The sequence below is a fragment of the Fukomys damarensis genome, unplaced genomic scaffold (genome assembly GCF_012274545.1).
Source record: "Fukomys damarensis isolate Sample0158 unplaced genomic scaffold, DMR_v1.0_HiC HiC_scaffold_38, whole genome shotgun sequence".
In the NCBI taxonomy this organism is placed as follows: Eukaryota; Metazoa; Chordata; class Mammalia; order Rodentia; family Bathyergidae; genus Fukomys; species Fukomys damarensis.
In genome coordinates this window covers 78133450-78157107 of record NW_022900950.1, presented here as the reverse complement: position 1 = coordinate 78157107, position 23658 = coordinate 78133450, and the positions used below count along the sequence as shown (strand labels likewise).

General features: G+C 41.6%; 2 protein-coding genes across 7 annotated transcripts in view; one reads left to right on the top strand and one right to left on the bottom strand.

Annotated features, from left to right (window-relative positions):
* The window catches only part of Asic5 (acid sensing ion channel subunit family member 5), a 34184-nt gene extending 33995 nt beyond the window's left edge, over positions 1 to 189 (bottom strand). For all 5 annotated transcript variants that reach the window (XM_010627973.1, XM_010627970.1, XM_019207996.1 and 2 more), the window contains exon 1: positions 26 to 189. The gene's annotated coding sequence lies outside the window, so the exon portion shown is untranslated. The remainder of the gene's footprint in view (positions 1 to 25) is intronic.
* A 9452-nt stretch (positions 190 to 9641) lies between these two features.
* On the top strand, positions 9642 to 23658 carry Tdo2 (tryptophan 2,3-dioxygenase). 2 transcript variants are annotated; one of them, XM_033759850.1, is made up of 12 exons: positions 9642 to 9841; positions 10051 to 10156; positions 11252 to 11342; positions 12266 to 12336; positions 13225 to 13352; positions 15080 to 15266; positions 16412 to 16519; positions 18911 to 19022; positions 20239 to 20296; positions 21329 to 21408; positions 21912 to 22002; positions 23244 to 23658. In XM_033759850.1, the coding sequence occupies exons 1-12, from the start codon at positions 9807 to 9809 to the stop codon at positions 23395 to 23397; spliced, it is 1221 nt and encodes a 406-aa protein (XP_033615741.1). In that variant the 5' UTR covers positions 9642 to 9806; the 3' UTR covers positions 23398 to 23658. The 2 variants fall into 2 exon arrangements, with proteins under 2 accessions (XP_033615741.1, XP_033615742.1); XM_033759851.1 differs by lacking the exon at positions 9642 to 9841 and adding an exon at positions 10255 to 10384 and having other exon boundaries at positions 10070 to 10156.

Here is a 23658-nt window from a genome sequence, read left to right as displayed (position 1 = left end):
CAATCTTATCCAAATAAGTACTTACTATGTAGTTCACAAAGTAATTTTGAGTTTCTGTCATTCTTTTATACCTTCTGTTCTTCCTTTTTCCTTTTAAAAGGGTTTAAAAAGTGTCTATACAATTCTTTTGCCCACTTTTTTAGTGGGTTGTTTGTTTTGGAGAGAGTTATTTTTTGAGTTCTTTACATATGAAAGATAGTAGTCCCCTAGCAGAAGAGTAACTAGCAAGAATTCTGCCATCAAGGGGGTTATCTCTTTACTCTGTTAATCATTTACTTTGTCATGGAGAAGATTATTAATTTGATGTGGTCTCATTTGTTAATTCTTGATGTTGTTTTCTGTCCTTTTGGACTGGAATTCAGGAAGTGTCTGCCTGTGTTTTCCTTCCAGCAGTGTTATGCTTCTGGTTCATATCTAGGTCTTTAGTCCATTTCAATTTGATTTTCATACAGGATAAAAAATAGGGATCTAGTTTTTCTTTTCTTTGTAAAAAATTGTAATTAAGTTTACTCCTACAATTTAAATATACATGATGATCGCATTCATTGCATGGAAATTGTACCTGATATATCTTAACTCTTATTTTTTCCAAACCATTCCCCTCTCCTCCTTTCAGCCCTTCTTCCTCTCTTCATTTACAAAAGCTAAGTTTTTATTTTTTCTTTTACTTCTCATTTTTCCCTGTTTTCCTTTTTTCCTTTCCTCCTCCCTAGTGCCTCTTCCCATTTGAACTTATTCTTCCTATTTTACATTTTCTATTATACACTTTTGTCCTTTTTTAAACCTTCAGTTTCTCAGACCAGAGAAACAATCTGATATTTATGCGTTGTCTGAGTTATTTCCTTTAAGAGCATGTGCATCCATTTAGCTATACATGCTTCAAGTTCATCTTTATGGCTGACTAATACCCACATCTTAATCCATTCATCAGTTGTTGGGCATTTGAATGTTTCCAAGTTTTAGCTATTTCAAACTGTGCTGCTGTGAAGAAGGGTGTGCGTATATCATTGTGGCATGATGCTTTTAATTCTTTTCAAAAGATAACGAGAAGGGGGAGAGCTGGGTCTAATGTTCGACCTCTAGTTTTCTGAGGAATCTCCACACTGATTTCCACAGTGGTTGTACCAGTCTGTACTCCCACCAATAGTGGAGAAGGGCTCATTTTCCCCAGCATCATTTATTCTAAAAGCTCTTTTCTCCAGCATAGGTTTTGGGCCTTTTATCAAAGATCATAAATAAATTTTAAATAAGGAGAAATGTCAGGAATCCAGGATCCAAGCTTTGGAAGACTTTGGAGGTTGGAGACTGGGAAGGGGATCGGTGGGGTGGGGTGTTCCCGTGGTTGAAAGTGACTGGGGTGCATTTCACAGATGCACCAACTTTCCAAGCAAACACCACCATCCTATAATATAATGAGGAGGAGGCAATAGTAAGAAAAGATTAAAAAGAGTTCATGGACTCATGGGTTGTTTTGTAACCTTATGTACTATAACCTGTTCTGGTGGTTACTGGGCACATTTCCTGGAAGGACTCATTAAAGTAAGGTTGCTGTGCTCAATGATCCCTCATGTCCCACATTAGCTCCTAAAAGGAAGCAATTAAAATATGCTGAAGATGAAAAACATCGACATTTTCAGGATGTAAACTTATAATACCTTGGATTCTAATAGCCAATGTAAAGCTCCAACATGCAGAGGTGTAGAAAAAGCTATGAGGGCTCATGATCATTTTAGCTCTTAATTATTTGAGTGGTTATGGAGAGAAAGCTAAGGTAACAATGTAGATGTAACAACTTCTGGATGTTCTTTGTAAAACACTAACAATTATATATGAGAAATAATACCTTTCTGTCAGCTGTGCTAGAAACTACATTTCTCAACTTCTTGGATCAGAAAAGTAGTGATTCTCTTCTTTTCTTTTTCTCTATTTCATTTTGTTAAATGATTATGTCTCACAAGATGTTTCACTTATTATTCAATCAGAGTTTTTCTGTTTTTTATTTATATATACTGATTGAACAAAATACTCATCCCTAGATCTTTACATATAGGAAGCAAATCTTCTTATATTGTACACGAGTACTGTTCAAAGGAGACATTATAGAAGTGTGATATCATTATTAACAAATACTTGTTAAAAGTGCCAAGGACTTATACTATTTGCACACTCAAAAAGCCCATGCCCAGCCACTGTGCTTAATTCTTGCAAACAAGAAGCTTGTAGGAATCTGCTGAGGCGTCCTCATGAGTGCTCTCTGCCACCATTTGCTATTGGCTCAGTCTGTGGGAGGCTTTTGTTTGTCACTTAGCTACAGCCAAGCCACGAGGAAGGCAGTTCCTGTCTAAACACCTCCACGGAGCATCACCTAGAGTGATGAAAACCCTCCTGCCATTGGTCCAGGCAGGGGGAAGGGCTCCACTAATGTTTAACCTGTAGGCCCAGGAGGCGGCCCGATGATGTGTCCACGCAGTGCATTACACTGCAAGTCAAGGTTACCTAGAAAGGGTTTCTCCAAATATTCTCCCTGCAATTTTATGTTCCTGTCTGTTTTCTGAAATTTGATCTTTTATTTCTGTGCAACAGAACATTTGAGAGAAGTTCACCTGCTTTCCAATTTAGGACAAAAATATTGATTTGTTGTCCTTTCAGTACCTTTAGAGACTGCTGTAATGGAGGGTGAGGAGCAGTGTGTTTAGCACCTCTTTTGAAAAACAAAGCAAAATGAATAAAAAAAAACCTACCCAAAGATGGCAAAATAAAATTGTAGAATATTAAGAAGTCACAAATCATGGGTCATTATGTACTATGAGTGAGTTTAACATTTTTCTCACATGAACTTTATGCATCGCAGTGGAATAAGTAGCATCTTCCCAAATCTGTCTTCCCAGCACCTCAAAGTGTGACCTTACGTGGAAATAAGATCTTTGTAGATATAATTAGGTAAGGCTTTCAAGATGAAATCATCATGGACTTACGGTGGGTTCTGAATCCAATGACCGGTGTCCTTATGAAGGAGACTGAAAAAGAGAAGGCGATATGGACACAGAGACATATGGAAAAGGAGGTTGTGTGCGATGGAGGCGATACTGGGATTAGTGCTGCCTCGTGTCTGTGCTAAAGACAGAAGGAGCCGCAAGAAGCCAGAGGGCGCTTTAGGCAGGAAGGCTCCTTCTCAGGGTCTTTGAAGGGAGTGTGGCCCCAGGTACCACTTCGTTTTGAATTCCTGGACACCTTGAAGTTGGACTTCTGGCCACCAGTGTTGTAGCTGTGTATTACAACAGCCTGAGGACAGAAATGAGCATCCTATCAAAGAAGTCAGATAACTCTTTTATTCAGGAGTCATAAGAAGTTTGAACTTTGGTACCTGCAAGAGTTTTAACCTTGTTCTGCTATGGCTTACATTCCTATGTATTCAACAGAGCCTCGTGCAGCTGTGTGGCAGAGCAAAAGCGACAGTCACAGTCGGGTGAATGAATGCTCGGATGCAGAAGCCAAGATACGTGAGGTCATTGCAGTGTGACGACTAGAAATAGTTCAGGAGCACAGTGTCACAGGAAAGCCACAATCCCGGCAGTGTTTTCAGTGCACCAAGAGCAACGTGAAAGGCTTGTGCTCTGGGTTTGGGTTTAGTGTTCCATTCCTAGGAATAAGTCCCGTCATTTCACAAGCAGGGACGCAGATGGTTCTGGGTCCGGCTCTGCGGGACGGATTGGTTCGGATCCATTTTGCCGGGGCTTCTGTCTGCGGAAGGTCACGGTAAGCTTAATGAATGAAGAAGTCGCCTATGGTGTTAGAAGATGAGGCCTTCTGCGGAAGAAGGAGTAGATGTTAGGAAGCAGTCCCCATGGCTGGGCGCGGTGAGGGCCGTCGGTGCGAGCACGCTCGCCAAAGTGGGACTGGAGCAGTGTGGAGTTGCCTGAGGGGCGGACAACACTCCAGGTAAATCCAGGTAAACTGTGTAGCTAGAGCCCGAGACACAGGAGCTGTGAAGAGCAGCGAAGAGAGGGCAGCGAGGGAGAGAAAGGACAGGTCAGAAAGGCCGTAGGAAGCTAGGCATTGCTGGGCTTCTAGCACATTTTAAGGATTCGTCTTCAAATACAACGGAGAGTCCTTGCAGGTCAGTGTGAAGGAGTGATGTGACCAGCCTACATCGATCCCTAGCTGCAGTGTTGAGGGGAGAGGACGTGACAGTCTAGGTCTAAAGGTGGCTGCATTATGGGGAGAGTGCAGGAAATCAGTGGACCGGGGTTTGCTGGTAGGTTAGGTAAGGGTGGTGAGAAGCTGTGAGCGACAAAAGGGTCAAAATTCTCAGCACCCACAGTTCTTTGATGTACACTGCTGCCCAGTAGGAGCTGGCCATTCATAAAGCATGCACGAATGAGGACTAGAAGAGCGGGAGATGCAAGTAAAGAAAAAACCAGCCCTTCCTCCACAGGGCTAAAGCTATGCCCTTCTCAAGAAGGTAAAAACACACTGATACCCTACACTCATGGAAACCTAAGACCTACGTCTTACACATTTGCACCTTGGATGCACAACTTTAGTCATAGCATAGGTGTTCCCAATGGACTAGCGTTTCCTGGGAGGCGCCCTTCTAAGACGCATGCACTTCCGGTTCAGACCCTCCCAACACCCACTTCTCCTTATGAAAACCCAGTCTCTCACCTTGACGGTGGGGGCCAATCTTAGGGGTCTGCTTGATTGTCCGGCGAGCTGCCAAGGAGATGAAAGAACGGCTGGTGTGCCTGGGAGGGCCGTACAGATGTGGCCCCTTCTCATCGTTTTGACCCTGGATCTCAAACACTACTGGTAACGCACTGATCATGTTCAATATGCCCATTAATGGTGTTTTTGATACAGATATAATAAACATTTTTAAAGTTGCATATATTTGTTATTTTAATGGGGGCTGCTAAGGATGGGACCCAGAGACATCTGCATGATAGGAAGGCACTCTACCACTGGGTCTACTCCTGCCCCTATTTTGATAAAATATTTTGGAATCACATTTTAAATTATTCTCCAGAGATGGTGGAATTTTCTGAAACCTCTGCTGTAGCTTAAATACCTAGAAACAAACAAACAAAAGCATTAGTATGTATAAAACACTTTAATTTGCTTTTTCTTCAGCTTTAATTGAGTTTATTGGTACATTTTAGGGATACAGTACAGTTACATTCATTGTTGGGATCTTGTACCTCTACATGACAAGTGTTGATTCTCATTTTTCCCCTTACCCTTGCCCTCCCTTCACCTCCTCCTTGTTTAATTTGTTATTGTGCACCAGAGAGGAATCTTTTGGTGCCCTACTGATATTTTATCCTATTAACATTAGATGCAGGCTGGGGGTTTGGCTCAGTGGTGCCACTGCCTGCCTTGCAAGTGCAAGGTCCCAAGTTTGATACCCAGTACCAAAAAACAACAACAACAACAACAAAAAAACCAGATTAACATTAGATTTCTCACCATTTAAGGCTTTAGATATGCTCAAATCTTGAAGTAAATTTGGAGCTACTGGAGCTATTTTTCCACACGTAACCTGACTTCCTGAAGACAGGAGTAAGCTTTTCGCTTGTTAAATTTCTGTTTCTTATGGATTTTTTCATGTAATGAAAGCAAATTAAAATCAAAGTCAAAAGAACAGATCATTACTGTAACCATTCATTTCTGCAGTGAATAAGGAAATGAAAGGTATTCCCAGATGTGCAGCAATGAAAAACATGGGATTGCGTGGTTGATGGAAAGGACAATGAGCACTGTGTTTTAGTAGCAGGGGACTGCAGGGAAGCCAGTGTTGGAGACAGAAACGACCTCAGAGAAGCCTAACAGTGGCTCTCTGCCAGCTTCCATGGTGCGGCGTTGGAAGTCAAAGAAAAATGTAGCCAGCAGTGTTGAACCATGACCCCATGCAGCGGTCTCAGCACAGTTCTCTTCTCCACTTTATTCAGTCTTCTGACTTCATGTGGACAGATTATTTCATGAACACCGGCCAGTGGCGTGGGAGTGAACAGCTGAATCTTGGACTCAGGAAAATTTGCATCGCACAGAGGAGAGTAATTACAGCTGAGCTTTTACCGAGAACAGACTCAGCAAAGTTGAAGATCTATTGGCACTCCTGGGTACAAAGACTTAAGCACAAGCATGTTATAGGTGCTAGAAGCTTCCTAACTTTAAAACCAAGTCCACTGACTTGCTTCATGGGCTTCCATGCTGGCTCCTTCCCAGGCTTCCAAATATTATGAGTGTGCTAGTTGTCTTCCCCTTAGTAAGTATTTGAATTCATCTCTAGCTCTGGCTGAGCACAGGGCGACGCAAACAGGAGGTTCGACTTTGTCGATAAATGTCTGTTCTTTTCATATTTACCTGACCAGTGTGGAGTTCACAAGTTTCAAAGAGAAGTGCTTGTCTGGAGGAGATGCAGCCTCATGAACAAGTCAGGCACAGCGCCAAATGACAATAATCCAGTGTGATGAGTGCGAAGAGTTTGAATAAGAACGCAGTTTAGCATTTCACCAGGAGAAAGAAATTGCTCTTCCTGGAGATGTCTTGGACAGCATCCCAGGGGAAAGCTGTTTGAAATGCATTGTGAAGACTGAATAAGTGTTCAGGAGTTGGAGCCACAGGGCAGCCACTCTAAGCACAGAGAATTCAGAAGAGTCCAGGTCTTGGCCCTCAGGAGCTGGATTGGCTGTGAGGTGCTTGTGTGGGAAGTGGGGTAAAATGAAATCTGAAAATTCAACAGCCTGCAGGAAGAGTACAGAGTCTTGGGTTCTCTCTTAATAAAATGTGTGGGAATTATGCCCATATTGCTCCCACCTAAAGACAGAAGTGTAGCACAAGACTTCGCTCTTCCTTTTTATAGAACTGACATTGCTACTTGAACATTTTGCAAATTTTCCTGACAGCTGTTGCCTTTAATCTTATTTTGAATGTTTAATATCTAGTATGACTTTAATAGCAAGAAAAACATGTACATTATAAATTTGCTGCTAGTTAAACATTCTGACCTATCAGCATCAGTTTCATTTGGTTCAAATGTGTATTGTGTCAACAATACCTAATCTTTTCATCATATTGTATTATGTAGTTTGTGGGTGATGAATGTGCATAATAGGGTTTTTTGAGGGGGGTACTGGGGATCAAACTCTGAGCCTTTCACTTGCAAGACAGGTGGCAAAACCACTGAACTAAATCCCTGGCCCTCCTTAGCACTTTTAAAAAATTATGTAATATGATGGCAAGTAAAAATCTTTTTAAAAATCAAAGTACTTTTATACAGTAGATACCACACAAATTTAAGAATTTCTCATTTGCAAAGAGTAATTTGTTTTTAAAAACATTCTACTAAATAAGTACAACTTATATTTCAAATCTTGATAGAATTTTTAAGAAGGCTCATTTTTAATGAATAATGAGGTCAAATAGAATTTATTTGTAATAGTCTCTTTACAAACACCACTTTTCCAGATCGGGGTGAGAGAGCCCTGGTTTCTTGCTTCTTGGTAGTACATTTGCTGTTAGAGGTCTGTCATTCCCTTATCTGTGACACTGCTTAGGTTCTTCGTGTCTACACACATTTTTCAAGAACTGTAATGAAACGGCCTTGCATTGATTTGAGCAGGTGGACCCCTGTTCCCCAGAAGTCAGAGTCTGAATATTTTCTTTCCTGCTTTTCCTTGAGCCTGCCATTGTTACCATTCCACAGCCATTCGATGTTGATGATTGATCCTTGGATTTATCAAGGAAGTATTGGAAAAAGCTCATTCTTGTGACTAAGGTGGGAAAGAAATGAAACATGAAAAACTACTAACTGTTGGTGACTCCTACATCAATTAGACATTATTGAATTACTGCTGTGCTGATAAAGACTTTTTGCTGTGAAAGGACAAGTTTTTGGGAAAAAAGTGGGTTGATTCCTACAAGTGTTAGACATTGTGAGGGGAGGGATGAGTACATCTTCCTCTGGCCTTCTCCCAAGCACACCTGCGATCAGGACTGGAGGGGAAGATATATGTAGGAAATATTCCCAGGAAGAAACACAAAAGGAGTGCAGACATCGGGGCAGGGAGAGCCAAGGAGGAGACAAACTCTCAAAGCTAACAACACAAGTCGCTGGGGGCTCTCCTCAGGTCTCTGAAGAAGGAAGGGCTCAGGTTTCTTTCAGCATTGTCTCCTGAGAAGTAGGACACTGGGACATGTCTTTAAGCATGATAATTCCCACCTTGGCTGGGTGATCTGCTTGCTGCCGCAGATTATGTCTCCTGGGTAAGAAAGGGGGACAATTTGTGTGGAGTGGCTGTGGCATTTCAGCAGATCTGAGCTTCCAGGCTTAGGTGAGAAGATGTAGCACACACACATCCAGTCATGGTGCTGCACGCCCGCCATCCCAGCCCGACAGCCAGAGGCAAGTCTCTGTTTGAGGCCAGCTGGGGCTACACAGTGAGACCCTGTCTTTAAAACAACTAAGATATTCAATAGACTACATGAGTTGCTTTACGGAAACAAACTCTGTGAGTGCTGAGAGTAACCTGTGCAAATTTCTGTTCACTTTCTACGTTTAGCCCAGCACGAGTCTTTACTCGTTCTTTTCCTTGCTCTGCTCTCACAGGCTGGCTTCTTCTTCTAAAACATTACCAGGGTCATCTGTAAACACCCAAAGGAAATGTCCCTGGCGCAGGCGTGGTTCTGATGATTTCATTGTTCCCTTACAATGCAGGGTTTGAAGTTCTTTATCCTACATTGTTTAATGTTATAACTTACTAGGCAGAAACAAAGTGAGGATTTTACTGTGGGTCAGGACTCGAAATCAACTTCAACAACCTCATTTCTTCTTGCAGAAGAAGTTGATATGCCCAGAAGCTAAATCAGTTTTCCCCGTCCACACCATCAGTGGCAGGGCTGAGACCAGAAATATGGCTTCTGACTGCGAATGGCTTGGGTCCAGTCCACGCAGCCTGTCACCGTGGGTGGGGGAGACGCACAGTGCCTCTCCATGGGCAGAGGTGGAAGGGGAGAGCGTGGTGGATCAGTAGCCCTCAGAGCAATTTTGGAAGTTGAACCAAAAGCTAATGTTTCTGGATGAGGTACTTTATCACCGGCCTTGTTTACAGTTGTGAGCTCGTGGCTGTAGTGCTTGAGCTGTCGGTGGTGTGGTGCCATGCAGCTGATGCCTACATGGTGTTTCTGATGTGCACAGGTAAGCAGGGGCCGGGAGCCCTGTCCACCAGAATTCCAGCACAGCAATGGGAGCTCACCTGCTGCTTGGTGCTGGCGGGGAGTAGGAGGAGGACGCTGATGGTGGGATGGCAGTGGCTTTCAGCATGGGCCACCTCTGCCTTACAGTGAATTTCTTCCACAGGGATATTTGAGTTCAGTGTTGGAGTTAGGACTTGTGAGAATATTCGAATCTGAGAAAGTACACGCTCTCGTAGAAGCTTGTCTTCTCGACATGTAGCAGGATGCCAGAATGTCAAGCGTTCGCATACTGAGATGTAGTTTTAGCGTGGCTTCTATTGATCGGCTTGCATGTCTGTGTAAGTGAAAGAAGAACTTGGCAGGTTGGGCGACTCCGTTTGGCAGGGCACTCACTCTTCCAGCAAACAAATTGCACCTAACAAAAATCCACTTTGGAATCCACACAGGGGTTCAGCTCTGTGCCAGGTGAAAGGAGAAGCCTGTTGAGAGCACAAGAAGGGTGCCGATTGGCAGGCACAGCCTGCAAGGCACATAAAGGACCGCCGTGAGGCAGCTGGGGCGGCCAGCAGCACCTGCCAGTGTCACCTCCGCATGTTCACAACGCTGTGGCCATGAGTGGATGTCCATTTCTAGAAAGCAACTCTGGGTGAGTACTTTTGTTGTAAGTGGAGTTGGGCTTTTAAAAGTTCCAAGTAGAAACAGTCTTACTTCTGATTGTAGAGGGCACTGAAAACTCTGCCTTCTTTCCTTGCTCCTTAACAGCCCAAACAGAATTGCTGACAGGATTTGAATCATTCGTATTATTTGGTAACTGTGTCTTTTCAAGTTCTGTCTTTTCATTTATTAAAACTGTAGATATGCTTGTAAAAATCTGTCTGTAGAAGACAGCAGAGAAGATGAATCACAAACCGGTGTGAACAAAGCCAGCAGAGGAGGACTCGTCTACGGGAAGTACCTGCACGTAAGCGACACAGCCCGCACTAGAACTCCCTCCCTCCCCTCCAGTCAGAAGTTCTCGGTCCTATCTCTATGCATCCCGGTTTCTTCTACTTTTATCAGAATAACTCTGGAGACTTGTAGGTGAAAAGTGACCTCACTGGTAGAAGTACAGTAATAGCAGATGAAGCGGGGCAGGATGAAAAAAGAATTGAAATGTCTTCCATATACGGACCAACTCCCCATGATGAGTGTAAGCATTTTGCACTGCAAACTCGCACTGAGAAAAATCAAAATTAAGCAAAAGCAGAGAATCTGGAGTGGGGGCAGAACGGTGCAGATAAAAGGCAGACATTACACAACGTGGATAAATAAGACACGGCCAACAACCCCCAGCCTAGGTCACTGCCAATGCATCTCAGAAAATGTTCTGTTTTAAATCTCTGACCATAAGGTTGAAAGGATATGTGACTTTTTAGATAAAAGTCACCAATAGATGAATTATGTGGAGGTTACTTTGGGCTTAGTTTATTTTTCTGGTTGTTGTTGTTGTTGTTGTTTGGTACTGGGGATCGAACTTGGGACCTTGCGCTTGTGAGGCAGGCGGTGGCATCACTGAGCTACAGCCCCGGCCTGGGCTAAATTTGTTCTTAAGTGTGTTTGCCTCCTTTTTATTTGTAAAGAAACAAAATGGTTATTGCCTTTGATGCATCCATGGACAGGTTTCTAAGGATGAACTGAGGAGGAATGTTAAGATCTCATTAGAACAGGCTCTGAATAGGAACAAATGGATGTAGGAGGACAGAACTACAGACAGTTTAGGCAAGCTGCCATCATCATTCTCATTTCATGAAATTGTAAGGAAATGACATTTCAGAGTGTCGCAGGACTTGTGACAGGATCCTCCCTTACAATGTTTTTTTTTTCTGAGAAAAATAAAAAAATCATAAATTTAACTTACTCTTTATGATGAGAGTCATTCACTGTATAAAATAAAATAGAAAGGTTTCTGGAAATTTGGAGTGTTGGGGAACATTTTCCAGGATTTTATTCTTTTATTAAAGTTGACTGAAACACTCGAGCTTTGCAATGTTGAAATCAGTCTATTTGTCACTTAAAGCTGGAAAAGATTTTGAGTGCACAAGAACTCCAAAGTGAAGTAAAAGGAAATAAAATCCACGATGAGCATCTTTTTATCATCACTCATCAAGGTAAGTTGCACAGGGTCAGAGAGCCACCAGTCCCCGGGAACCTGCCTTCCAGAGGAGGCCACCCTGTCCTCACTCATCTTTCATCTGGTGGGAGAGCCAGGGATTGCCTTTGTTAGAAAGGCTTGAGAATATTTTGTTGTCAGGTGTAGTCTCTTAGGAAATCTCCTGGGCTTTTGTAATTGGAAGTCATCTGTATGTTCCTTTGCTGCTAGTCGTGTCCAGCTTTACCCTTCACTCCATCTCTTGGAATTTCCCTAAGAGTCTGCAAGCATAGATGATACTATTTCTCAACTTGGAAAGTTAGAAAACGACTTTCACGAGAGGCATGATTCAAGTTTATTGAAGTTGTATGCAATTTCATTAAAAGTCTAGTACTGGGAAAAAAGCTTTTCTAAAATGTGTTTTGGCCAAATTTTCTATTTCTGGGGAGTGTTTTTAGCTTAAGAGAGCAAGGCCTGTCGTGCTACTGTAAGTTTAAGATACAGAATCGCTAGCCCCCAGGTGCAGGTGGTTCGCTCTGAACCGGTGTACAGATGAGTCCACTCCAGGCAGCAAAGAGGGACTGCGCTGCAGTCAACTCCGCTCAGATGGACCAACTGAGTCGATCACGCGTCTGCCTCACGCCGGCTCTGCCACTTCTGCTTGGCGTCAGCTTGATCAGTAGGGTTTGCTGAGATTGTTCAGTGCAATAATAGTGAACATACAGCACACACGTAATGTGCCTGACCCATCAATGCATTCAACAGATGGAGCCTCTTCTGACTTTAACACGAATGCTTACTTGTCAAGTGGATGAGTCTAGACTTCCTTTATGAGTTTTAAAGTTCCAATTTTATTTATTTTGGAATACGTTAAATGTGTCTTTCATGTAACTATGGTCAGAGCTCCTGTAACTTTCACTGACAAATGTTTTCTGATTACAGCTTATGAACTCTGGTTTAAGCAAATTCTCTGGGAACTAGATTCTGTTCGAGAGATCTTTCAGAATGGTCATGTAAGTTATCTTGCCATAGAATTCTTTTTACATATGTTTGGAAGCTCAAGAAAATATTAATTTGAAAAATATAACACCAAATATTAAAATGACTAATTATTTGAAAAAAACCCACATTCTTTTTTTTTTTTTTGAGACAAGTCTCCTTTGAGTTCAGGCAAACTTGAACTCACTATGTAGCCCAGGCTCGTCTCCAACTCCAAGACAATCCTCCTGTCTCAGCCTCCAGAGTGCTATGATTATGGGTGTGAACCACTATGCCTTGTTTAAAAATCAAAACAAAACCAAACCATAAAAAAAACCCCACTTTCTAGGTAGATAGCTTCATGATATTTTCTCAGTTCCATTGATTTAAAGTTTTTCTTTTCAAATATCATTTTCGAGTCCTTTGTGTAGAACTCAAAATATTTTTCTTTGAAACAAACAATGCTATGAATCGGAGTAGAGTGTGAAGCTACCTGGCACCCTTTAATTAATGGGCAACAGAATGCTATTTTTAATGCATGTGACTTCTACAAAGAGAGGAGCCATAATAAAGTGAGAAAGGAAGAGGAGGAGGAAGAAGGAAAAAGTCGAAATAAGAGGAAGAGGGAAGTAGGAAGGGAAGGACACAGGACCCAGGAGAGGCGTGGCCTCAGGTGGCTGTGCAGGTCCCACGGGCACTGGGCCAGGCCCCAGCTTGCCTCCTCTTCCAGGGCCCTGGAGACAGCCTGGAGCTCTGTCCTTTGTTCCTGGCTCCAAGGATGCTGGTGTGAAGCCACACGGACCCCAGCCCTCTCTCTTCCTGTGGACAGAAGCCCTTGCTGCCCCTGGCTGCTGTGGCTGTCAGAGAAAAGCAGATTTTCCCTAGCTTGGTCTCACCTGTCTGTGTCTCATCCTTAACCTCAGGTCCGGGATGAGCGGAACATGCTCAAGGTGGTGGCGCGCATGCAGCGGGTGGGGGTCATCCTCAAACTCCTGGTGCAGCAGTTTTCTGTCCTGGAAACCATGACGGCCTTGGACTTCAACGACTTCAGGTACACAGCGTGGTGTTAGAGCTAGGCCCTGGCAGCGGCAGTCTGCTCCACTGACACTGCTTCTGGACCCAGGCTAAGGGCTCCCCACCCACCCCAGCACCGGGTACTGAGCCCAGGGCCTTCATGGTGAGCTGTATTGCAGCTCTGGTCCTATTTTGTATTTTTGAGACAAGACCTCAGTAAGTCATTAAATTGCCCAGGCTGAGCTCAAACTTGTGATCCTATTGCTTCGGGCTTCCAGGTGTGCCCTACCGTGCCCTGCTAATTTGGGGTCTTCAGCCACAAAACATTTGAGAAGTTATCAAAAAACACATTATCATTTCTACAAAGAAAAATAATGCGGCCAAATAGTTTTTGTTCATTACTGTACACCCTGCTTTTCTCCAAAATGGATTTTACCCAAAAATGTGCCTAAATAGCAATGGCATACGTAGTTACTTAAAAATTAAAACAAAACAAAAGAAACAGAAGTGACACCTAAAGAAGTGTGCTGACCAAAAGTGTCAGTGCAGCTGATATCTGGAGCCATTGATTTTAATTTTAAATTACCAAGCCATCCAGGACACACACACTCTTTTTAAAAAGCATACTCTTCTTAACAAAAAGACAGAAGAAACTTTTTGAAGAAAGTAACACAGAGTGTATGACATGGTGTAACAGGCAATGTCCCAACATGTTAGACGACAAAAAGAAATATAGTTGAATTTTTGTGGTGGATTATAAAATTAATGTTTCAGCATCAGTTAGATGAAAGACATTACACAAATCTAAGAGTGTCGAGGGAATCCTGTTTTTTTTTTAATTGGCTTTTTTATACGAGGCAGCATCTCATTCACTGTACTTGTGTCATTTCATGGATGCTCACAATAATTTCAGACAGTAAGATGAAAGAAAGTATGCAAGAATGACCTTTGCGGCAGGGATTAAATACTTTGTGAACAATCTTTTAGCACTGTGAAGCTCTGTGTCTTTATCTTAAGAAAAAACCTAGCATATGAACACTTGCATATATACAATGGTACACACCACATGTGTATATAGTATGTATTTAATATACACTTATGAAATTTGTGTAAGATACATATTATATACTAAAGTGCGGAGTATACATATGAAATATATGAGAAACTTCACAACTGTACACACTGCCCAGTTTCAAATTGACTGACAGCAACTGTGATGTTTAACTAGGTCATTTTCCCTATTTTAACAGAGGCCAAATCACAGGTTCCAATTTAGGTGGTCATACACGGCAGTTTTGGGTAATGTACCAACGAGGGAGGAAACCGTGCGCTGCTCCTCTGTAAAGAGGCCTAGATTCAAGTGATCTGAGGGGAAATGGGCGTCCTCTGAGACCCTGGTGCTGCGTGGAATCAGTCAGACACAGAAGGTTGAACAGTGCTTAGCTGCTCTTGCAGGAGACACCCGAAGTGTAAACAATTTACAGAGCAAAGTAGAAGAAGATGGTGATAAACAGAGCTAGACTTTGAGGAGATGGGAAGGGTCCGGGATGTGGTGAGACAGGAGGGGCAGAAGGGAAGGGAGAGCGAAGAGGATGAAGGCGGGCGAGTACATAAGGCCCCAGGCCCCAGGACAAATGCATTCACTGTGCGACTCACGCGTGTGCGAATGGACGTTAGGACGAAGAAGAAACCACCACCATGATACCCAGGGTCAACTCATCTCTTCTCTTTTCTGTTCTTCTCTTCCCGTCCTTATTCTCAAAGAGAGTACTTAATTCCAGCATCGGGCTTCCAGAGCTTACAGTTCCGACTATTAGAAAACAAGATAGGTGTGCCTCAGCGGATGCGAGTGCCCTACAACAGAAGGCATTACCGAGACAACTTCTGCGGGGAGGACAATGAGCTGCTGCTGAGGTCCGAGCAGGAGGAGACGTTGCTGCAGCTGGTGCAGGTGCGCGGCCGGGCGCCGGAGCTTCCACTAGGGCAGAATTTTCAGACTTATCAATGGCGGGCCCGCCGGGGATTGGCACAGGGACCCGAGTTCGATACTGGATCCCGGAAAAACAAAACAAAACAGAATAAAATATTGGGTTGTATAAAAGGCATGGAAACATTTACAAAACACTAACTCGTAAATTCAACTCATTAAAACAGAGTATATTGGGAAACTAAAAAAATACGATCAATTATAAGTTGATATTGAATAATCTCATGTCATTAAAACAATTCCTTTAAACATCCCAACTAAGCAATATCTAATTACCAGGGTTTTCAACTAGTGTGGCTGATTTTTAAAAATTAAATTACTAAGAATTTTTTCCTTCATATCCAAATCCCCCCCCAAGATTATTAATTTGAATTTTTGTAGGTAAGTTATTAAATAAGATTTGTATTGTCTTGATTTACTTCGGAAAAATCTTCCTTTATAAATTAAAGTTTTAATAAATTATACAGAGCTCTCTAAATTTCAGGGTGTTTTAAATGTGGATTTATGTTATTGTATTCTACATATTATCCTATAATGACATAAACACGGAAAGAAAAAAATCACAGAACTAAGTTCAAAACTAATAATAGGGTAAAAGAAAACTCATAGATGTACATAAATTTATTTTTATTTTTAGATTCCAAGGTCTTAGAGACTCTTAAAAATCACATGGGTAGCTAAGTTTAAAGTTGGTAAGTGGACAATGCTTCTGAGATTAAAAGAGATCATATCTTATGCAAGTCACAGTTCTATCTGTGCCTAAAACAAAATAGTTTGAGAATACACAGTAAGATATTATTGAAACAAAGTTGATAAATGTTCATAGATTTCTAGAAGAAAATTGGGACTTCTGTTATCAGAAATTTATTTAAGAAATAAGAGATAAACATTATTAATGGGAATTATTTTAAAGATTTGGAAAAATTAAACATGTGAATTGGTATTTCATAAATGAGAAATGGAAGGCAAGGAAAAATACAAATAAAGTTGAAATATGTTTTTCAATAGTATGAAGATTTCTGGTTTCACATTTATGAATGTTAGGTATAGTATATTTTATATGTTTAAAAACTTGCCACATATTCACCCAAAAATAATATGTACTTTAGGCCTGGCTAGAAAGAACGCCTGGTTTAGAACCACATGGATTTAACTTCTGGGGAAAGTTGGAAAAAAATGTCACCAAAGGACTAGAAGAGGAATTCATAAAGATTCAGGTATTTCTGATGCCATGAGTTAATATAAAACTGCTACAGAAGTACTGTGGATTTTTTAAAAACATTGCCTACTGTTCTTTTTTTCTCATATTCTTTTCATTCATGTATCCTCTTATTAAATAATTCAGTTTTCTTCATGTGTAATAAAAATCATTTCTAAATTAAGATTTGTCACAGGGAAGATTTCTGTTTGTTGTAAATAACTGAACATATTAGAATTTTTTATGTCTCTTGAAAAATTCCACATTATAACCAATTGTATGCACAAATAAGAAACTAAGGGGCTTCCAACTAAATATATTTAACCATATTATTTTTCTTTTGTTCTTGTTTATCTGCTGGGTGCCATTTATTAACCATAGATTTTGTCAATTTGAGTTTGCTTAAAAAATACTGTTAATTCTCATTTTCCTCAAATCATAAGTCCTTCATCATCCATGAGTAAATTTCTCAGTGAATTGTTTAAATTCTCTATCTTTCTGGGCTGTATCGGGTAGGATAGAAAAGGTGAACTTTGAAGTCCCCCTGGCTGGACTGGAATTCCATCTCCGCAGTGTAACTTTGTGATAACAAACCAATAACCTCTCCTTGCTTCATTTTTCCCATTGACAGAACAGATAGAAAGGATATCTACCCAACAGGATCATGGTGCGCTTCAGATTACACTGGTGCTTGTAACTACGCTAGACAATAGTTAGGCTTATTAGCCTCCTTCCCTCACCCTTCACAAATGACAACACATTTGCAAATCCAAGTCTCACATTTACTCTTAACTTTATTTGGCTTCTCTGCAGCACTCAATACTAATGGCTACTGAGTATTACCCAAACATTCTTTCCCTTGAGTTTAGGATGCATCACCATAGCTGCATATAAATTCTCTAGCTCTTGCTTCTCTACTTCCTTTAGTTGCTCACAATTTTCTCTCAGACCAACAAATGAAGAGTGTGAAAGACATTCCCCTGCACATGCTGTTCTGTCTCTGGACTGTCTAATTTGATCAATATTGAATTATTTGCCAATAATTATCCAACAAGTACCTCTAGCTTGCCTGTCTCTTGGATTTCCATACCTATATGTAATGCTCTACTTATTATTTCCTCTTAGTCTTCTTAACAACTGACCAGTGAAACCAAACTTAGATAATATTCCCTTTCCTCCACTATCATACTGACGTGGTCTTTTCAGGGTGAAGGAAGCTTCTGTCCCCTAAGCCTTCCACCTGCTCCAGTCTTTCACCTCTGAGTACTCCTGACCTAAGAGTTGACAATGTCTTTGATCATTCGCCACATCCAGCCTGTCTCCTCCCTCAGACCTTCTCCTCTCTCCATCCCTCACATGTCCCTTGTCCCTGTTTTTCACCTGTTCTTCAGGAATAAGTCTCCAGCCTGTCCTGCCTGCCCCCAGAAGGCTCCATAGGAGTTCATTCTCCATAGTAGTTCATTCTAGTTGGAGTCATCTTTCAAAATGCAGATCTGGTCATCTCTCCCTTTTGCTTACAATCTTCTGATAGCTCTTTATCGTTGGGAGCAGCAGGCCTCTAATGCCTTTTGTATCTTCCACGGACCCACTCCATGTCTCCGCTGACCTCCCTACCACCTACACCGTCTGTGGTGCACGCCCTCCTGTGCAGCAGGACTTGTACAGCAGTGCCATGCTTTGGTGATGGTTTGATGATGCCTTCCTTGCACCAGGTAGTTGGGGTGCAGATTTTCCTCATAGTTTTAACACCGTCACCTTCGCATGAGCTTTCATTGTAAACATGAATCATTAATTGGCAATAATAAGCATGCAGGCTTTTTCCATGCCACATGTCCTGAGGAACTGAACATAATTGGGTTAATAATTCGCGCTCCACTTCCATTGATTTCTCAGAACGGCAAAGGTGAGGGGAACGTAAGAGCTGCTTTCAACCAGGCAATGGCTGTCGAGTGAATGCAGATGTAACACATATGTAAGAAATCATATAGATGGAGTGCAGTATTAAATACAGAAAATACTTTTCCCAAGAATTCTTACTTTTCCTAGGCAGAATTTACTTAAACCTTTGTTAAAAATTGCTGCTTAATATTAGATTATTCTTGATGACTTGTTGTTATCTCTAATTATAATATCTTGGTCCATCTCTCAAAATACTTGCAAGGAACTCTTTGCACATATCACACTACTTACATTTTAAAAAGATAGAACCTGTGTGTGTATTGTGTGTGTGAGTGTGAGTGTGTTTGTGTGTATGTAAGCCCCTAGTTCATTAAAAGGAATTTCCATTGTAATATTGGTTTATTAAATTTTCCAAGTATGCCCTTTCCACAACCCGACAGGCTGTTTAAGCAAAGTGTTTTAAACAGGAATCCATTCTCATTTGCGACTGTATCCCATGTTTTTCCTACAGTCTAAAGAGGAGTCTGAAGAAAAAGAGGAAGAGATGGCTGAATTTCAGAAACACAAAGAGGTGTTGCTGTCCTTATTTGATGAGAAGCGTCATGACCATCTCCTTAGTAAAGGTAGATATTTTCACTCTAAGGATTGTTTCCTGAGACTAAATGAGCATGAGATCGAAATATAGTTTTATAAGCCTGCCAAACCTCAGTTGGGGGCAAATAGAATGAAAGTTGCTGTCCTACTTAGAGAAGCAAGAAGAGGGTCAGTGTTGTCTCCTATGGTAATAGGTTTTTGTGTTCAGTGTGTTACAAAAACACTAGCAAACATTTTCATAGTATGTGCTCAACATGAGGTGTGCCCAGGTAGATTTGAGATGTTTTACAAGTGCCTCACAGCTTAACCGGGACAGAAGTGAGAACAACTAATCAAAACTGGACAGATGTCTGCTGAAACTGAGGTGAAAGAAGGAACGAAGGAACTACCCCCGAGTCGGGGTGACTGGGCAGTTTCCCACGCAGACCAGGAAAAGTATCTGCTCAGACTTTTGTCTCAATTTTTGACACAATGTTGAACTATGATTTCTTAAAACTGATTGACCCTTATGATCAGTGACTTCATTAGTCAACTGTTTTCTGTATCTGTTTGAGTCTATTCTGCTTACTTTGATTTGGACTTTTTAATTGTATAGCACCTCAAAGTCTTCTCAGATAGAGGCTACTTAAGCGAAGTGTTAGTCACACTTAATTTTTATAACATAAGTATGAGGTGTAGCAATATCTGAAATTAGTGTTAATTTGTTTAAGCTTAAAAGTTTTTAGCCTCAGTTTCCTGAAAGACTAAAAGAATGGCAAATCTTCATTCCTGCAGTAAGGATAAAAGCCTTTTAGTACAGGACAGGTGTGATTTTATATAGGTTTTGTGCCCCTTAAAAAACCAAGAAAATGAATTTTAAGTGAATTAGACAAAACTACTTTCAAGTGTAGTTTGGAAAGCATCTTCTTCAATTTTTGAAAAGCAATTCATCAAACTATTTTAGTTGGAAATTGATATTTATCAGGATGTTAAACATTTTTATATCAAATTTCCCTAATGTAAGATGACTGATAGGTTTTGAGAATTTAAAAATGTATATCCTCTGTTTAGCTTTTAGAATTCGATATTCAAATAATGTTTTGAATGAAGATTTCCAAATTCATGCCAAGAAATAAAAAATGTAAATTAAAACTGAAATTGTTTTTCAAAAGTGCATAAAACCTGTAATTATGTAGCGCAATAGTGCCAGATTAACACCGCGCTCCGGGTCAGCTCTGAGGTTGCAACTTGCTTCGTACTTCGCAGGGGAAAGGCGACTATCCTACAGAGCGCTGCAGGGAGCCCTGATGATACATTTCTACAGGTGAGAACCGGGTGGCTACCGATAGCATAAAGCTTTTAAATTGAAATCCTACTTTAATATGGTAACAGTTTCTAGAGAAAATTTCAAAAACAGTTATTTTTACTTTTAAATAACAAAAATGTAACTATCTCTGAAGCAAGTTATAAACTCATGAACATATTCAATATGCTTTTTTTTAGAAACTAAATTACAGCAAGTATCATGTTCCATTAAGTGTCCTAAAAGACCAAAGTTCATTTTTTTCAGAAACTCAGTCCTGAAATGTCTTCTGTCATTAAGCCATGTTTGGAATAATTTCTCATTTACAAAGTGAAGATGAACATCTCCTAAACTTTTGTTCTGCTTACAGTTGCCTTACTGTCTGAAATATCTGGTGTCCCTTAAATACTCTCTCTCCTACTTCATGTATGTGAAGTCCCTCCTTACAGATTCTGAATCGTGACTAAACAGGTTCTCACACTGGCTTCTCAAACTGGCCAAACACCAATGCTCATAAGATGTTTATGTCCTTGCATTTCTTTAATTTTTAAAGAAAACATTCTTAAATTTTTTTTTTTCCAGAGTGCCAGAGAACAAAATCCTTAGTTCTTTTCTTAAGCTCGAAATAAGTGTAGGTCTTTCAAGCTCGGGTGTCCTAAGGAAAAAACTGGACTGAGACAGTTGGAGGATTCCATGAAAAAGGAAAACAAACATACAAGAGCAAATGAAAAGTAGCCTTTGCTTGTGTGTCTGGGTGCGTTTGCTTTCAGCTTCCCTTGCGTCAGTGAGGAAAGGCCAGGCAGTGCGTGTCCTCCTCCTGTTAGGAGTCCATCTCAAGTGCGACTCCGGCTGGCTGTTTTATGTGTTATAATTTTCTAGACTTCACACAAATATTAGCAAGTCCTATTCTCACTTTGGGGAAGAAGAAGTAGAACAACTGCAGAGATGCCAGGGCTCCTGAGCGGCGAAGGAGATGCTTACAGCCCGGGCTCTTCGCATCCCCTGGATTTGCTGGAATGGCCGGCTTCTTCCTGAGCGTTTCCTCTTCTTTAGGGAAGAGCCTCGCTTCCAGGTCCCTTTCCAGCTGCTGACTTCTCTTATGGAAGTGGACGTGCTCGTATCCAAGTGGAGATGTAAGCGCCGCGCCCGCCCCAGCCCCCCAACCCTTTCTTTTACTCCGCTGCTTTGGGGGCTCAAGAGAATGCTTTAATTCATTTTCAAAACCAGAAGGAAAAATGAGCCTCAGAACAAAGGGAGTGTCTTAACATGGCTTACAAGAGCAACACGCCCAACATTAATTATGTCAGGGCAGTTGTAAAACATACATTCTATTCTTTTAATGGAGGGAGGGCCCTGCAAAGGACTCGTGAGGGCCACGCTGGCGGGCTGAGCACAGGGACACAGGAGCCGCAGCTGTGGGCCCCAGGCAAGCTGGCGTTTTTACCCCGTTTGGCCTTAGTCGCCAGCGCGTTCTCAGAGGCCATGACCAACCCTGGGGATCGAACTCAGGACCTTGAGCTTGTGAGACAGGTGGCGGCACCACTGAGCTAAATCCCCAGCCCTGCTCCATGATTTTAGGGCACTGTGAGACTCACAGCCCACAGACACTGTGGACTAAATGCCTGTGTTTGCCTAGATAACCATGTGTGTTTGGTGCACCGGATGCTGGGCAGCAAGGCGGGGACTGGCGGCTCCTCCGGGTACCAATACCTGCGCTCAACCGTGAGGTGAGGTGGACCCCTGCCCTGGGGCGTCGCCGCACATTGCTGGGGAGGGCCTCTGACCCTCCTGCCTGCACCCCACTGCACTCCTTTGGAGTTAGGTGCTCAGATGCTGCTCCTTCCGTTGGGTAAAATACCCCGTTCTGGACTCTGATCTTCGTGATCCTAGGATGAGCAGGGTCAGGGTGGCATGAAACATGCTTAAATGTTAAATGTTTGAGCATTTTGTATTTCATTTTGTTTAGTATTCATAGCATCATAGGTAAAGCCGAAAAACCATGTGGAATCGAGAAGCCCTGGCTCCATGGAAACAGGAATCAGCCCGCTAGGTTGGTGCTGCCATGCAGCATCCAGACTCCTGAGTGTACATCACTTTCCTCCACACTCGGGCCGGATTGGCTGGTTTAGAAAATGCACAGGTTCACAGTTTTACCACTTCTATGCTTGTCTAGCCTGAGGCACTGGACTTCATTTCCAGCACTGAGAGAGAACAAACACACACTGGCAGAGTGGTGGGAATAATTAATCCAACACCATTTTTGCCGTTTCCTTGTCCCATGTCATCGATGCAAAGTCCCGGCCAGAGGAAAGGACTGTAGCATTTATTTATAGAACTAGAAATCGTTTTTATTTACCTATGGAATTTTGAATCCCGTGTCCATGACTAGAATCGGGATTGCAACCTAGATTTACTTGACTTCAAGGCAAAAGTTTGTCCTCTATAAAACTGCAGCAGTCCAAACAGCCCTCTGACAGGCACAAACGCAGAAGATATGGTAATGTTGAAATCATGCATGGATACTTGAATGGACCAAGATGGCTCTCAGTGTACCAACGCCTTCAGTGGTATTGCCAGCTACTTGGTGGTTGGGTAGTGTTTTCCAGTGAGCTATCACAGACTCTGTAAGCTTTGAATTTATGACTTTGCACACAATCCTTTAAAAGTAGGAATGATAACACTCTATGCAGATAGCACGACAGGGATTCTAGGTTTGAATCCGCATCATACCTCTCTGGATCAGCCAAAGACATAATACTGTGTTACGACCCTGAACTTTGGACACTGATTCAGCCTGAACAGTCTTAAGGCTCCATAGCTAACTACACATACTATATCCGGTATGCAAAACAGGAAATAAGTAATTTTTGAGTACTATGATAAAGGACCCTAGAAAATAGTTTTGGGGGAGAAAATTTTAAATATTTCATGTCAACCAGTCTAACGATCTACACGTATGTTTTCCCAGTGACAGGTACAAGGTGTTTGTGGATTTATTCAACCTTTCTACCTATCTGGTTCCCCGACACTGGATGCCAAAGATGAACCCCATCATTCATAAATTCCTTTACACTGCTGAGTATTGTGACAGCTCGTACTTCAGTAGTGATGATTCAGATTAAATTTGTATGGAAAATCTGTGAAGAATATTGATTTCTCAGTCCATTTTTATATTTTCTGAATTTTCCTAAATACACGTAGAGTCTAAATGTAGTATATTGGGTAATGTAATGTATTTATAATACATGGTTAAATATCACAGTGCTCTGATTTGCTTCTGGAAATAATTGCCTCATGTCTGTGAGGGTGTAAGATTAAGAATTAAGAGGAAAAGTAATTTAGTGAAATTGTGATATCACATGTGGGGTCCTTTCCTGTTAAAA